This window comes from Blastomyces gilchristii, assembly GCF_000003855.2.
Source record: "Blastomyces gilchristii SLH14081 genomic scaffold supercont1.3, whole genome shotgun sequence".
NCBI classification, from domain to species: domain Eukaryota; kingdom Fungi; phylum Ascomycota; class Eurotiomycetes; order Onygenales; family Ajellomycetaceae; genus Blastomyces; species Blastomyces gilchristii.
Genome location: NW_003101680.1, coordinates 1,086,722 through 1,101,776, shown reverse-complemented (window position 1 = coordinate 1,101,776; position 15,055 = coordinate 1,086,722). Strand labels below are relative to the sequence as shown.

At 48.6% G+C, this 15,055-nt stretch overlaps 5 protein-coding genes across 9 annotated transcripts; 3 read left to right on the top strand and 2 right to left on the bottom strand.

The window, feature by feature from the left end:
* Window positions 1-241: 241 nt before the first annotated feature.
* BDBG_16479 lies at window positions 242-3,024 on the top strand (the record flags this gene model as incomplete). Of its 3 annotated transcripts, none has more annotated exons than XM_031724425.1 (5): window positions 276-447; window positions 534-624; window positions 707-871; window positions 930-2,259; window positions 2,379-3,002. In XM_031724425.1, the coding sequence occupies 4 exons, from the start codon at window positions 344-346 to the stop codon at window positions 2,199-2,201; spliced, it is 1,632 nt and encodes a 543-aa protein (XP_031576744.1). In that variant the 3' UTR covers window positions 2,202-2,259; window positions 2,379-3,002. The 3 variants fall into 3 exon arrangements, with proteins under 3 accessions (XP_031576743.1, XP_031576744.1, XP_031576742.1); XM_031724423.1 differs by having other exon boundaries at window positions 344-447; window positions 930-2,189; window positions 2,379-2,989; XM_031724424.1 differs by having other exon boundaries at window positions 242-447; window positions 930-3,024.
* Window positions 3,025-3,077: 53 nt separating this feature from the next.
* Window positions 3,078-7,762, top strand: BDBG_01884 (TTK protein kinase). Its single transcript, XM_002627167.2, has one exon. It carries the CDS (start codon window positions 3,229-3,231, stop codon window positions 5,854-5,856), a length of 2,628 nt encoding a protein of 875 aa, XP_002627213.2. The 5' UTR covers window positions 3,078-3,228; the 3' UTR covers window positions 5,857-7,762.
* Window positions 6,076-7,932, bottom strand: BDBG_01883 (aconitate hydratase). The gene has a single exon (XM_002627166.2). It carries the CDS (start codon window positions 7,567-7,569, stop codon window positions 6,748-6,750), a length of 822 nt encoding a protein of 273 aa, XP_002627212.2. The 5' UTR covers window positions 7,570-7,932; the 3' UTR covers window positions 6,076-6,747.
* BDBG_01882 (ribosome biogenesis protein NSA2) lies at window positions 7,770-9,726 on the top strand. The gene is made up of 4 exons (XM_002627165.2): window positions 7,770-7,862; window positions 7,931-7,966; window positions 8,048-8,767; window positions 8,849-9,726. Exons 1-4 carry the CDS (start codon window positions 7,849-7,851, stop codon window positions 8,862-8,864), a joined length of 786 nt encoding a protein of 261 aa, XP_002627211.2. The 5' UTR covers window positions 7,770-7,848; the 3' UTR covers window positions 8,865-9,726.
* BDBG_01881 (TamA protein) lies at window positions 9,289-14,977 on the bottom strand (the record flags this gene model as incomplete). 3 transcript variants are annotated; one of them, XM_031720527.1, is made up of 3 exons in its annotated part: window positions 13,320-13,709; window positions 12,299-13,248; window positions 9,289-12,165 (listed from the first exon to the last, which is right to left on the bottom strand). In XM_031720527.1, exons 2-3 carry the CDS (start codon window positions 12,742-12,744, stop codon window positions 9,870-9,872), a joined length of 2,742 nt encoding a protein of 913 aa, XP_031576741.1. In that variant the 5' UTR covers window positions 12,745-13,248; window positions 13,320-13,709. The 3 variants fall into 3 exon arrangements, with proteins under 3 accessions (XP_031576741.1, XP_031576740.1, XP_002627210.2); XM_002627164.2 differs by having other exon boundaries at window positions 9,870-12,165; window positions 13,351-13,709; XM_031720526.1 differs by having other exon boundaries at window positions 9,339-12,165; window positions 12,299-14,977.
* Window positions 14,978-15,055: the final 78 nt, after the last annotated feature.

Genomic DNA, 15,055 nt, shown 5'->3' with positions numbered 1-15,055 from the left:
GGTGAAGTGAGGCCTAAAATGATCTGATCTCAATTATTAGCTATAACTTAGAGGTTTTATTCTGTAAGAAAAGAAAAATGACCGTTGCTTACGTAGTAATAATAAATCAATTTGATCAGGTTGTTTCCAAAGGTTCCAAGGTTGTTGATAATTAATCACGTGAGATAACTGTAGCAATTTACTGTGGCATTAAGTTATTCCGGTTCCAGCCACTGCGGCGCGCCGGACATACCAAAGACGTCTTTAGAGAGAACAAATTGAAGCTTCGGACATTATCTCCACCCAGCAAGCCTTAGCCAACAAGCTTACCCCGACATTTATTCGGGCAGAGACATTGCCCACCATGGCGACCACTGCGGAGGCAAAGCTAATACGGCAGACCAAATTCCCGCCAGAGTTTGCCAAAAAGGTGGACATGCAAAAGGTTAATATAGAGGTGATGAAGAAGTGAGCTGGCTCGGTGAAACTTACATGTTGCGCGCGATCGCGATGTTGTGATTACTGACATTTATTTCAACCCTTTCTTATCATAGATGGATTGCTGGCAAAATTTCCGGAATCCTAGGAAATGAGGATGATGTCGTTATCGAACTCTGTTTCAATTTGCTCGAGGGGGCTCGGTTTGTAAGTCTGCGCCCTGTTTCTGTTGATACCACGGGTGAGCGTTCAGTATAGATGCTAACAGTGCACCCATGTTCGTTGGTAGCCGGATATCAAACTCCTACAGATTCAACTCACTGGCTTTTTAGACAAGGATACGCCCAAGTTTTGTAAGGAACTCTGGAATTTATGCCTCAGCGCCCAAACCAACCCACAAGGCGTACCGAAGGAGTTACTGGAGGCTAAGAAACTGGAACTGAGACAAGAAAAAGTGGTTTCTCCAAAAACAACAATTCTGGAATAGGTTCTCTATGCTAACTTTTGCACAGCTCGAATCTGAAAGACTAGCTGAAGAAGCTAGACGGCGTAGGGAAGAAGAGAGGGCGCGCGAACGTGAGCTAGAAGCTTTGCGGGAGCGCGAACGTGCCGAACGCGGTCGCGGCAGAGGCAGGAATCGGTGGGCTGATAGAGATGCTCGCTCACCACCACGGCGGAGAAGTTTGGAGAGATACCGAGACGGCTTTGGTAGGCGCAAGGCAGATACCTGGGCTCCTTCTGGGGGTAGAAGTTCACGCTGGACAGAAGATCGTGGCCGTCGTGCGTCTAGGTCAATATCCCGATCTGTATCGCGATCGACCTCACGCTCATCGCTCTCTCCGTCTCCCCATCGAAGGGACCGTGGCCGTCACGGACCCACCAGGCGTCGACGATCGCCAAGTTACTCTCGTTCACCAGACACGAGGGGCCGCAAAAGGAGAAGATGGCGTAGCCCCGACCATGATGATATTCGTGCAAGGTCTAGTTCTGTCAGTAGATCAGATCGCTCACGTTCTCCCAGAAGACGCCGGAGAAAATCGCCCACCCCTTCCTCTAGGAGCCCCTCCCGCTCTATTTCACCAAGAATTAGCCGTCACCGCCGCGACTCCCCGTCAATATCTCGCTCCCCGTCCTCGTCGCGCCACAGGTCGCGCTCACGATCGCCGTCCCGAGTGAATGGTGACAAGCGTGCAAGGGGAGGCCGAGGGAGAAGATCACCATCACCCGGTGCGAAAGATTATAGAGCAGATTCACGAGCTGATATTACCAAGGACCATCCCAAATCCCACGATGCTCGCCGTCGTCTAAGCCGAAGCCGAAGCCGCAGTCGCAGTCACAGCCGAACCAGAGAACGACCTAGTTACCGCAGACGCAGAAGTCCAAGCAGAAGCAGGTCCCGATCTCGCTCCCGCAGCCCCTTCCATGACCATGATCGTGACCGTGATCGTGACCGTAGCCGCTCTAACAGCCGCAGTGCACGTCGGGATAGAAATGACAGGAAAAGACATCAATCAATTGAGAGATACGCCCCAGCACCCAGAAGACGCCACAAGGGCGCTTCAGCATCCCCTCCTCCAGCTCCAGAGAAAGAGCAGACGGTCGTAGCTAATTCACAAGAAGACAAGGAAACGAAAGGCTCGCACTCACCGCCTCCTCCTATCCCGTGTAGAGCCAAAAGTTCGGAGCCGGAACCTGAACTTAAAGGCTCCCAAGAAAAAAAGGAAGTGGAAGACAAGGAAAAGGAGGACAAGAAAGCCGCAAGCCCTGAAGAGGTGGGTAGCTGAAATCATTCCGTTTCTAATAATGAAAACAAGGAGAGAAATTAAATAATGAGTAAATGATGTTTGTGCTGGAATTCTTCTTTATAACCCCCTGATAATCACACCTTTACCTAGTGAATAATAAATTCAATTTTGCTAACGTATTTGTTCTTTTCTTCTATTTTGTTGCTCCGATCTCAGAAACGAACTCAGTCTTCCAAAGCCCGTTTAACAGGTACTGAGCTTCGTGAAAGACTTGCGCGAGAGAAGGTCAAGGCGCTACGCAGAGAAAATGCGAAGGGGAAAGGGACTTCCCACCCGGGGTAAGTATAAATTGTTAAGACGCGAGACTAAAAGAAGCCGTCGTGGGAAACGTAGATTCCATTTTTCCCTGAATGTTGTTGTGGTGGCGATGGGCTTATAGCGCCGTCGAGCTCCAACTGCTACCTAAATGAGCAGTGATATTGAGCTTTTCTCTTTTCTTGATGTAAAGCGGTTCGGCTAGTGAATTTATTGCATCTATTTTACGAGTCCTACGGAGGGTACATAATGCATATTTTGTTGCGAGGTTTTCCTAATCGTTTCTCAGTCCACACGTTCTATTCCAGCTTCTCACTTGTTGACTTTCAGTGGGCTCTACGAGTGTGCATGCTATATATGTAAAGAGCGTAGCACATTGGGGGGGAGGCGGGGGTGTATATTTCATAATAATATACATAGCCTTTTTGTCTCCCTCTTAGGCTGGAATAAATATCTGTCAGCGCAAGGAGATCCAGGGACCGGACCCGACTATAGAAGCAATAATGCCAGCATATTTCTGTTCCAGCACTTCCAGACCTGATCAGAGTCTGGTCGCATACAAAAGTATACGGTTGTCATGGAAACATTATTGACATGTGCACGTGACAGCATCCTCACCATCCAGATCAACTCCGCTTGTCTGCAACTTACGACCCTCAACTGACATGAACATATTCGACAACGGTAATTATCCCCTATAAATTATATAACGGGAATTGATGCGTCCAGTTACGCGTCCGGGGTTATTGATATGGCAACAACAACAACCTCAACATCCACGACACCCCTGCCAATTCCTCTTACGTACAGCAACAGCTTTCAACGGCCACGGTCGTCGCTTTCGTCGCGACACCAACTTCCTCGAACAACAATTTCTCGATCCATTTCCACCCGTGTATTACCCAATTCAGGCTCATCCGGATCCCACAACCCACCTTTTCAAATGTCGAGACCCCGTTCCTTTTCCATCGGAGACAGCTCCGACGACGACTTTCCCGAGCCCATCAAATTCAGCGCATCCGTCAAGGCGTTATTAGGAGAGGCGGATGGTTCGAATATTGATACCTCCCCGTACCGTGGAAGTAATGCGAGCCATGTCCAAAACGAGCCCATAAACATAAATGGTGAACTACGCTCTCTACAATCGCGAAAACTACAAGAGAAACAGGTCCGGATTGCGTCGCCAAGGGAGCGGGCTACAGGGAGCCCGATCCCAAGAGTCGTGAGAGTCAGTTCGCCCCGCCTTTCTCCAAGCAGTTTAGGCAGAGAAAGCCCCCGGTCAGAAAGAAAGGATGAAAGCATATTAGATGGATCTGATCAGCGCTATCCTCATGGTGGGGATTTTATTACACCTGCAGCCCCAAGGACCAGAGTAGTGCGAGTTACGGCGTCCAGGAGCAATTCTGACTCTCAATCAACCGTGTCACCAAGTGGAACTAGGTCGAGCGAGAGATCATCCAGAGAAGGAGGAAGTCGTCTTGGGGACCGTTCCTCTCCCGGCGATGAGCGACGACGGGAAGAGAATGTATACCGATCTGGTTCTTCACTTAGTGTGCTACGACCGCGCCCTGGTGAGGATACGGGAATGCAAAACTCGTTACGAGTGAAGAGGGTTGGCAAATTAACGGGCTCGTTTCTTAACGGACCAGCGCGTCGTGGTGTTATTAGAAGGCAAAGTGAAGATGTGGAAGAAGAGCCGGCAAATGATTGGCCAAGTTCAAACGGCAGCCCTCATACGAGCAAAGAGGAGCCGCATCAACAGGAATCTGAACCCCTCCGTGCTCGCGACCAGGATCTCGAAAAACCTCAACCGTACCTGAGGCACTCCGAAAGTCGTACTGGACCCCCCGTGCCATTACAGATTCCGATGAGACTCCCAGAGCCAGAAATACCCTCTGATAGAGGTCTCTTGAGATCCAATTCACCCCAAGTTCCTAGTTCAAAATCGAAATCTCCATTATCAGCGGAGGGAAAAGATTCGTCACGATCTACCAGAGACGCACCCGCATTTTACCACGTGCCTCCTTTCCTTTCGAGACCTACGGGCGGAGGTCAGGAGAATGATCCGCCACCAACATTCAGAAAACCGAAGTCCCAGGCCTTCAGCCTTTTAGATAAGGCGGAAAAGTTCTCTGTGGTTTATGACGATGGCAAGGAGCTAGCCAAACCCGCGCCGCCAACAATTTCACCTCGTAGACCTCTAGCTCCAAAAGATAATAACACTCCACACAGGCCAGCACCGCCCCCTCCTAAAATGAGCGTCTTGGAAACCGCGACTGCTCCTGCAGGAGCTAGTTCGTCGCAAGCCAGGAAGAAACGAGTACAGGTTACCATTAATCGTAAGCCTTTTACTCGATTAGATTGCATTGGGCGAGGCGGCAGTTCTAGAGTCTACCGCGTCATGGCTGAAAATTGCAAAATATTTGCGCTCAAGCGAGTCAATTTGGAGGATGTTGACCCGATTGCGCTTGCCGGGTATAAGGGAGAGATCGATTTACTCAAAAAGCTTGAGAATGTGGATCGTGTGGTACGATTGTTTGATTACGAAGTCAACGAGGAGAAGCATGCGCTTAGTGTTCTCATGGAGTTTGGCGAGTCGGACCTACAAAGGATCCTCACGCTACGACTGAATACAGAAGACGCTATTTTTGATTCTGCCTTTACACGATATTACTGGAAGGAAATGCTCGAGTGCGTCCAAGCCGTTCACGCCTTCGACGTCGTCCACTCAGATCTTAAACCTGCCAATTTTGTCCTGGTGAAAGGAAACCTAAAACTAATTGACTTTGGCATCGCAAACAAGATCCAGGATGACACCGTCAACGTCCATCGCGAGCAACAAATTGGCACACCAAACTACATGGCACCCGAAGCTCTTATCGACATCAATGCCGCAAGCGGCCTCCCCTCGACGGTTGGCAAGATGATGAAAGTCGGTAAACCAAGCGACGTCTGGAGTTTAGGTTGCATCCTCTATAAAATGGTCTACGGCGACCCGCCCTTCGCGCATATCACCAAACCCTTCGAGCGCATCATGGCCATACCCAATCCGAAAGTGATCATTGACTTCCCAGCTTTCGGCATTGGTGGTGCGTCCGTACCACCGGGCCTCATCCGGACTATGAAGCGCTGCCTTCAGCGCGACCCACGTCTGCGACCCACGGTGCAAGAATTGCTGGGGCAGCGAGATCCGTTCCTATATCCAGAAGCGAACTTGGAGGGTTCGGTGCCAATGACTCAGGAGATGTTGGGGAGGATATTAACTAATGTCGTCAATCATTGTCGGGCAAGAGGACCGCCGAAGGATGAGGATCTCGCTGCGTGGCCGGCTGGGTTCTTTGCGAAGATTCAGTCGGCGCTCGAAGAAGATGCCCTTTGACCTATTGCGACTGTTCGCTGTCATTCATTATTTTGTATTTTTTTTCTCTTTCCTTTGGTTTCCTACCCTTGCCTTCTACGGCTTTCTATATTTTGGATAGGTGTCTTGGGATCATTTCATGGGGACTTTTCATTCTTGTGGTGAGTTTAGCTTTTGGCCGGGTGTTGCGGAGTATCTTTTCCCCCCATGGGCCAAAGGCTATTATTGGGTTTGTCTTGGCTATATTTCCTTTCCTTTTTATTATTTAATACCTTGCCTAGGGCATATTTTGATTGTTCGATTCCATTTGCTGCGTTCCAGCGTTGTCTTTTCTTCGGGAGAACTACCCACGTACTTCATACACTATTTCCACGCTTTATCTCTGTTTCTTGGAGTCTTGTTTGATCAACTCTTCCAGCGCCTCGACTACTTGTTGACATTACCATACAAGTCTATAACTTTCGATAGAGACCTTTTCATTATTTTATACATCATCGTGGATATGAACATTTACCCTTTACCATTCTGGAGTGTTGGAGTTTTCCTTTGGCTTTCCCATCGCAAGGCGGACAATCTATTAACTGACTACGTCAGTGGGTGACCAGCTCAACTTGAATGTCGCATTGCTATATACTTCTGCATTTACAAGGATCTTCTGAACATACAAGAAAACATGACGTGTAATTGGAATATAATGGTGCATGACAAAATTTTTATCCAAGGCATGGGAGAGAGAAGGATTGAACAGTTCCTAAATGTCGGGTAGCCGAACCACAAAATCCCACAGCACCGAACCTCTTGCATCCTGCGATAATATACACTCAGTAAGCAAACAGAAAAGAAGGATCTGTCCCCCACTCCGCCCAGCAAAATAACCCAAATATGCATGCAAGAAATCTGACGTTTTCACCCCTACTGCGTCTGCTCTCCCTCCGCCTCTTCACTCACAATCTCCGCCCCCTCCCTAACCAACTCATCCACCCCCTTAACCTTCACATCCACAACCCTCAGAATCGTATACCTATGCTTGCTCTTTACCCGCCTCACATGTCTCTGCCTCTGCTTGGTCTTCTCCTTGATCCGCAGCGGCTCCGACTCTGTGCCAATAACCCTCACCCGACACTCGAAGAGTCGCTCGTCAACGTACGGCGCCCCCTTGAGCGTGAAGTCGCGCGAACCGATCACGGACGCCCGGTTGAAGCGGAGGATGTCGCCGGCTTGCACGTTGGGCATGAGGAAGGGGAGGCGCAGTGTGTCCCCCTCTGTCAGGAGATAGGGGCGCGCGTGGAGGTGCGCGGTGATGTAGTGGGGCGTTTGTGTTGTGAGATGTGGGAGAAGAGAGGTTAGGGATGGCGTGAGGGTTAGGGGCTTTGTGAAGGTGGGTTGAATCGGGAGTTTGTTTGGTGGGATGGTTGGCGTTGTCGATGCTAATGTTGATGCGGATGAGCTTTGTAGTGTGGACAATTCAGATTGTGATGGGACAGCTGTCTCGGGGGTTTGTGATGTAGTCTGTTCACTGGAACCCTTCGTGGGTGACTGTGGAGGGATTTCAGGGGCTGTTGCATGGAAGGGAGTTGCTGAGGCTTGATGCATGCATGCTGCTCGAGTCGACGGGATGATGGAGGGCATCCACCGGATGTCGAGGGCGGTGCGGAAGGTAGATCTCGCGAACATGGCTGCTGTGGTATTGTGCAGATGTCTCCTAATAATACGACGGGTGTAAGGCCTGATCATCCGTCAATTGCTACGGAGCGTCCGCCTCCTTCAAGATGGCGGTATATTGCTTGTCTACTTGTTCCAATGAAGTTGGAGAAAATCAAATCGGGATGTCGCAAATAGCCGCTGCGGTTACCGTACAAGTCACATGTATTTTTAGCTTATGTAATAATCATGTGATTTCGCTAGTTTTCGCGATAACCAACCTCAACTTTTTTCCGATGTGAAGATCCACGGAGAGAGTGTTGCTGTTGAGGTCTTTCAGATATATAAAGGCCTGCTCTTTCCGACTTCACGATGCCTCAGAACGAGTTCGTTTGCCCAATATTCGTTGCTCCTTTTTGACTTCGTGGCTGGGCCCGCTGACAAAATCTTCCAGATACATCGAGCGATGGCAGAAGCAGCACGGGAAGCGGTATGTGAATCATGAAACCAATACAGGCTACTCTGCAAATATGATACAACAAACTAACGTCCTCCTCTCTTCATAAAACAGCCTCGACCACGAGGAACGCACCCGAAAGCGCATAGCCCGTGAATCACACAAGCAGTCTCACGATGCGCAGTCCTTCCGCGGCCTGCGGGCCAAGCTATACCAGAAGAAGCGCCATGCGGAGAAGATCGAGATGAAGAAACGGATCAGGGCGCAAGAAGAGAAAGACGTCAAGTCGTCTGCACCCAACGAGCCTTCCTCCACGCCACTACCAAACTACCTTCTAGACAGATCCCAGGAAACTAATGCGAAGTCGCTCTCGAGCGCCATTAAGAATAAACGTGCCGAGAAGGCCGCTCAGTTCGCCGTTCCCTTGCCCAAAGTTAAGGGAATAAGCGAGGAGGAGATGTTCAAGGTCGTCACGACGGGGAAGAAAACATCGAAGAAATCGTGGAAGCGTATGATTACGAAACCTACCTTTGTTGGCGCAGACTTCACGCGGCGCCCCGTCAAGTACGAGCGCTTCATTCGGCCCATGGGCCTGCGTTATAAGAAGGCGAACGTCACGCATCCGAAGCTAGGCGTTACAGTACAGCTTCCGATTATTAGTGTCAAGAAGAACCCCCAGAACCCTATGTACACGCAACTGGGAGTGTTGACCAAGGGAACCATTATCGAAGTCAACGTTAGTGAACTGGGACAAGTTACGGCAAGCGGGAAGGTGCTATGGGGCAAGCTGGCACAGATTACTAATAACTGTGAAAATGATGGATGTGTTAATGCGTGAGTTTCTTCTCTATTTTACATACTCCCCCCCTCCCCGAGTCGTTTGACTGAAGGACCGTGAACTAATTTGGTCGATAGTGTACTTTTGGTGTAATCGGTTTAATTTTTATTTTAATTTTTTCTTAATATATCCCTGAACTTTACCGACATCTTTTGGCTGTTAGCTGCGATATTTCTCCTTCTCCATCCTCCCTGCTAAGGGAGCAATGTAAAGCACCAGCTATGGGACTCGGTTCCCGGCGAAAACCAACGTTTTCTTCCGTCGCGTCCAGAAGATGTGATGGAGGATACAGAGACGCATTAAGCCAAACACCTTCAGATACCTCACATCCATTCTATTTGCTTTTTTTGTCTTGCTTCCAAATGGCGTTTGGGCGATATAGACAATACATGGGAACAAAATTATTGCAGGGGTTTGCCTTTTTTATTTTATTTTATTTTTTTCGAGTTACGCACCGCGTTCAGGTATTTTAGACGCGCCTTTGTATGAATGAATTTAATTTTCTATCTTTTTACCTCCTCATTCAAGTTCTGTAGAATCGAGTTAGAGGATAGAGCCTCACTGATTATCGATAATAGCTAGTGGGTGGATCTGAGGGAAAATGGTTCAAATTCTGGGGTTTGGTTATCTCATTAATTTCGTGAGTGATAGCTGCAATCTACATAGTAGATGGGGATCAAAGCAAGAAGCAGGGGAATATGAGACGACGAAATGAAGACTTATCTTAAGAATATATACACGCCGTGCGACTATACAAAAAAAAAAAAGTGCCAGAAAAAACACCCAACCATGTAAAACACAATCTATATTTTAAAACGCAAAAGGGGGGGGGTAGTAGTAGGTAAGTCAACCGAAAGAAAGCCAACACGCCAGCGCAGAGCTACGCCCTATATATTAGTTCAACACGCAAAGTCCCTAACACTCACCCCTCCGTCGACATACGGCATCCAGATATATAAATAAGCCGTCCGTCTCGAACATCGTCTGTGGCCATCTATCTCCTGCTCCCTCCTTTCCACTCTCCCTCTCTCGCCTTCCATTTGACGTCGCCGGCGACGCGAGCCCAGAAAAGCAGATGGCAACGAGCTGGATCTCCGATCACCAACACCGGCACTGGCATTGGTGTTGGTATGGACGCTGGCATTCCGATTCCCCTGGCCCAGGTTCCAGGTTCCTGTTGTTGTTGTTGTTTCCTCTCCTGTTCAGGTTCCGGCTTGCGAACTCACGGGCGCCGTGTAGTTTTGGGATGTCCATGGGTGGTACGTCTATGTTGGTATAGGCGTTATCCGGAAACAAGCCGGTGCTGCCACTGCGGTCCGCGCCTTGGAGGTGACTATCATTATGATGATGACGGTGGTGACCGCGCTTGTAGCAGGGATTACCGTTCTTGCCTCTGGGCCTGCCGCCCAGGTTCGACGGGCGGGGATATTCCTCTGAATACTCGCCGGAGGAGAAGGAATAGATATCTTCCCCTTCATCCATCTGCTCCATCGCTTCGAGCTGCTCCATCGCCTCGAGCTGCTCCATCTCCTCTTCGAGCTCCGGATCGACATCCAACCCCGCCTTGTCCTCGACGATGATATTAATCTCATCGTCCGCCTTGGGGATGGCAGTAGAAGTACTGAGGCCCTTCCCATTCTCCTTCCCATTCTCCTTCCCATTCTCCTTCCCATTACCGTTTCCACCACCACCGCCGCCGCCGCCATCACCACCCCTATATCCATCTCCATAACCGTCCGCCACAACCTCGTCCAATCCCCTCTTCGGCGGCACGTTATTCAGCAAACATATCCCCATATCCAACCCTTCAATCGCTCCAGCCAAAAACTCCGCATCTTTACAACTCACGCTAAGCGTCCACCGATATTCACCCAGACGCATTCGATAAAACTCTTCCTCCTCCCTCGTCAGCGCCGTGGCCCGCAGCAGAATGCCAAACGAACTGATTAGCGCGAAGTTTGCCCGGGATGCTGATGGCCAGAATGACCGTAAATTGGCGGGACGCAATCTGTTGACAAAGTCCATGGCGGAAATTAGTCGCGTTTTTGCCGCTGAGCGGCAGATGTGTGATAGATATGGATCTGCGGAGTCCGGGCCTAGAGAGCGGATTATGGTTCTGTGAAGGGTTATTTCGGTGGCGAAGTAGGCGAGGTGTAGGCCGCCGTTGAAGTTTGAGTGGTTTGTGTTGTTTGTAATTGTATTTATAATTGAATCTACACTCATCAGGTCGGCGCTGGGGTAATTGCTGCTGTTAGTGTTTACGGGGTATTGGTGATGGTCCATCCTCAACTCATCTGGTAGAGACGTGAACCACTGTTTTAGACGGATTTGAATAGGTTTTGCCCGCTCGAGGATTATTCGGGTTCGTTGCGGGCCCGCCGCGGAGAATTCAGAGGTGGCTTGGAGGGTGTAGAAGGTATCGAGGATTTCGGAGAGGATGGCAGTTAGAGTGACGAAGTGACTGAAGAAGACGGCACCTGGGCCTGCAGATGAAGAAATATCCAGATCCCTCCTGTCATTAATGTTATCGTTATCGCTACAATTTCTTGAAGAATGCATATCCGTGAAATCGGCCGACGTTAATTCCTCCACGGTCCAGTTCGCTGCGAAGATATGTGATGGGCGGCCGTGGACGAGAGCGCACCATTTATCCTGCACATAGAGGGCCCAGGCCAGCCGCTTGCGCAACCCCCGTTCCCACGAAGTAATTTTCCAGTTACTGCAGTCTTGGTGCAAACCCAGATCGTAGCCGGCAGTCACGAGCTGAGTGATTAGCGTAGGGGTGTTTAGGGTTGATTTCTGGGAGAGGAGCAGACCTGCTTGGACGGTGGAGATGTGCGGTCGCACGAGAGATTCGTTAAGTAATCGTGTAGCCATCAACTCCAGACGAGTAGCATCCGGTTTTCGTAGCGTCTGCATGCCGGGTCCTGACCCTGGTCGGACGCTCGCATCCTCCGTCCCTTGATCCAGCCATTTCAAGGAGATAAAGTACACGGCTGCCAGCAGCACGGGCGACAAATTCCGCCTCGTCTGATACGAATGACGGAAGGCGTCTTCCATTATCACAGGAAATGGCGGGTTGGCATGTTGGAAGAAATTATCGATGAGGATGGGCCCAAAGGGGCTAACCGCGTTCTCAATGGTTTCGATGGATATGGCGTGAAGTTCATGCCGGGCATGAAAGCCGTCAATCACTCGCATGAAGGTTCCGTCATCGGCGCATTTGCGCACGCGGGATGTGGCCAAGGGGCTTTCGTTGTTGTGGTCGAGAGTTAGAAAGTCTAGTAGGAGTGGCTCAAGCTCTGTTGTCATGCCGATATGTTGGCTGGTCGCAAATGAGGCTTCAAGAGGGGAGTCTGGAGCCACCCCTATGTACGGTTTTTCAGTAGCGGGCCTATAATAGTATAGTATATTTAGAAGAAGTTTTAAAGATATTAGAAAACAAAGATAACGAGAGCCTTTCACCGGTCCCATATCAAAGGGATGCAAAAAGAAAAATGCAATATAGCCCAACCGAAGGCACGCACCGCTTAACACACTCATCCTCCTCAGCATCAGTGCCAGGTCCCACGCCAAGTTCGTCCTGAAACTTCCTCTTGCCCAGTTGACTCTGTGCCTGTACCTGCTGCGCCTGCACGCGATAATTAAACGTACAATCCTGCCGATGGAAATCGCACGAGTAGCACTTTTTGATCGACTCGTTCATGGCACATCTGCTCTTGCGCCTATAACAGGCGTCACAGATGGGTCTGGGAGAGAGGACTATGGAACTCCCCGCAGTTTTCGGTGCTCCTGATGTCGTTGTTGCGGTTGTGGTGGAAGTATTAGCGATTGTGGTTGTGGTTGTTGTTGTTGTCGTTGATGTTGATGTTCTTGTCGCAATAGGGGCAACAGCTCCCGCGGCTACAAGGTAGCCGTTAGGAGCGGGATTGCTCATTGTGATGAATTGTTTGCTATGTGTTTTGTGGTGCATGCTATCCGGGCGGGGTGAGGAATGTAGTTGGCGGGATAGGTGGAGCGGGGGAATGATACCACTACCCCCCAAAGCACAGCGGGCGGAGGTGATAATGATGGCAGGCGAGAAACTGATAAGTTATTATTTATTGATATATTAATTCTATTAGAGCTAGCCGGAGCAGCAACCGTAGCACAGCACAGCAGGAGTGTGGAGGGGGTTGTAGTCAGAGCGGAATTCGAGGCTAGACCGGGGCGAGTTGCGGGCGGGGAGTTGGGGATGGTTTGGTCGCAGCAGCTGTAGCCATTCTCTTTCGCTCTCAATTCCAAATAACAAGGAAAGGGAGAAAGGAACCGATTGGCATCAACGGGGGGCGGAGTAGATAGTTATATCTGTCTTCTCCCCTTCTGCGTTATGTTTTTTTTTTTTTTTTTTTTTTTTTTTTTTTTTTTTTTTTTTTGGTATTTTAATTCCTACCTACCTACCGGCGCCAGGTAACTAACTAGCTATAACCTCTAACTACTAACTAGCTAGTTAGCTATAGTTGAATTGATAAATAATATTGACGGGGCATTCTTGAGATGGGGACGGACGGTAAAGAGGGTATCCGAGGGTTGAGCGAACCTAACTCAGCTCGAAGCGGGAATCTAGACAATCAATTGCCACATATACCAGCTGGCTCATGGCGAGGATGGCGAGGATGGCGAGGATGATGAGGATGACGATGGGTGGTGGAGTTGCAGCGTGTGTGGAGATGTGGAGATTGGGATATGATATTGGGGATAAATTTCGAAACGGACAGGCAAAAAAATAAATAAATGTAGTAAATAACTTAACTAATAGTTCTAAAACACAGCAACAAATAAATAAATAATAAATCAAAAACCCTCTCTCTCACTCTCTCACTCTCTACTACGGAGTACTTGGTTCCTTTGTTTAAGTTTAGTAGGTAGAACTACTGCGTATAGGAAGGGAAATTCTTCAATGGCTATACATAACACAACACGCCTATGGGGATTTCCCAAAAAAAAAAAAAAAAAAAGGAACTTTTGTGTTTGAAATTTATCTGGGGATGAGAAAAAAAGTCTATCGATCAGCTCCCGCGCCGTTATAAAAGTAAAAATAATACATATGTAGTGTATATAGTTACTTGTTTCACTTCCACTGAACCCTATATATATATATATATCCCTTGAAGCAGAAAAAGTTAAGAAAAATTCCAACCATATTGAATATTGGTAACTAACTAGGAGGGCTAGGTAGTTTTCAAGACGTAACAGATATTCAAGATTCGAGAGCTTATTTTATTTGATATTATTATTGTATGGTAGTTTGTTCGTTCATCAGAAACGCAGACTCTCTCTCCCCTCTAAACTTCTCTCTCTCTCTCTCTCTATATATATATATATTCTCCCCGCCATCCTCACTGCTCTCCTCTCTCCTCTCCCCTCTCTCCTCTCCTCTCCTCTCCTCTCCATTTATCTAGAGATAAGCATCTCCCCGTCCATTGGCTGCGGAAACACGCGCCAGCCAGCGCCAGCGCCCAGAAACTTTCCCTGTGTTCCATCCCGACCGTTGCAACTCGGCTAGTCTGCTTCGGGGCCTCCTATTACGTAGTTACAAGCGTCCAGGATTGGGAATGGCAGCTGGGGCTGGGGCACAGCGTGGTGGCTGAACAGCTTGAGGCTTGGGGCGGCTTTTTTTTTTTTTTTTTTTTTTTGGGGGGGGGGGGAAATGCCACAGCGAAACACCAATATGAAAACCTCATTTGCAGTGTGGGTTTTTTTCAAAATGTGCTGCTCTTTTGTGAAGATATTTCAGGTCCCACTTCCAGCATTATTATTCTAGATGAATAAGGGTGATTGATTGGAGTGAGCCTTGCCGGTGGCGTCGAGATATAAAGTATAAGTACGGAGTGAGTATAATAACTACTATGATGCAAGGCATGGGATGGGGACTGTACAAACTCGGTCTTCTGCAAATTCTGACTCTTGACTCTGACCCTAGTAGGGGATATAGAACATGAAGCTACGTATGTAGGTTAGAGCTGTAGAGATTACTATATATACTAAGTAGAAAATAAGGTAAATATATAATATATAATACACGGCATGAAAATTTGGGAGACAGGAACGGAAGGAACCGGATGAGCATCAGACCAATATTTATAAAAAAAAGAAAAAAAACAAGGGAAAAGAGGGAGGCAAGGATCGTTGGTACAAATACAGAAGAAAAAAAAAAAAAAAAAAGGGGATGGAAGTCGTCTTGATAGCTTTTCTTCTCTAGGCATATAGCCCATTTATTATTATTTTTTCTCCCTTCCCAACGC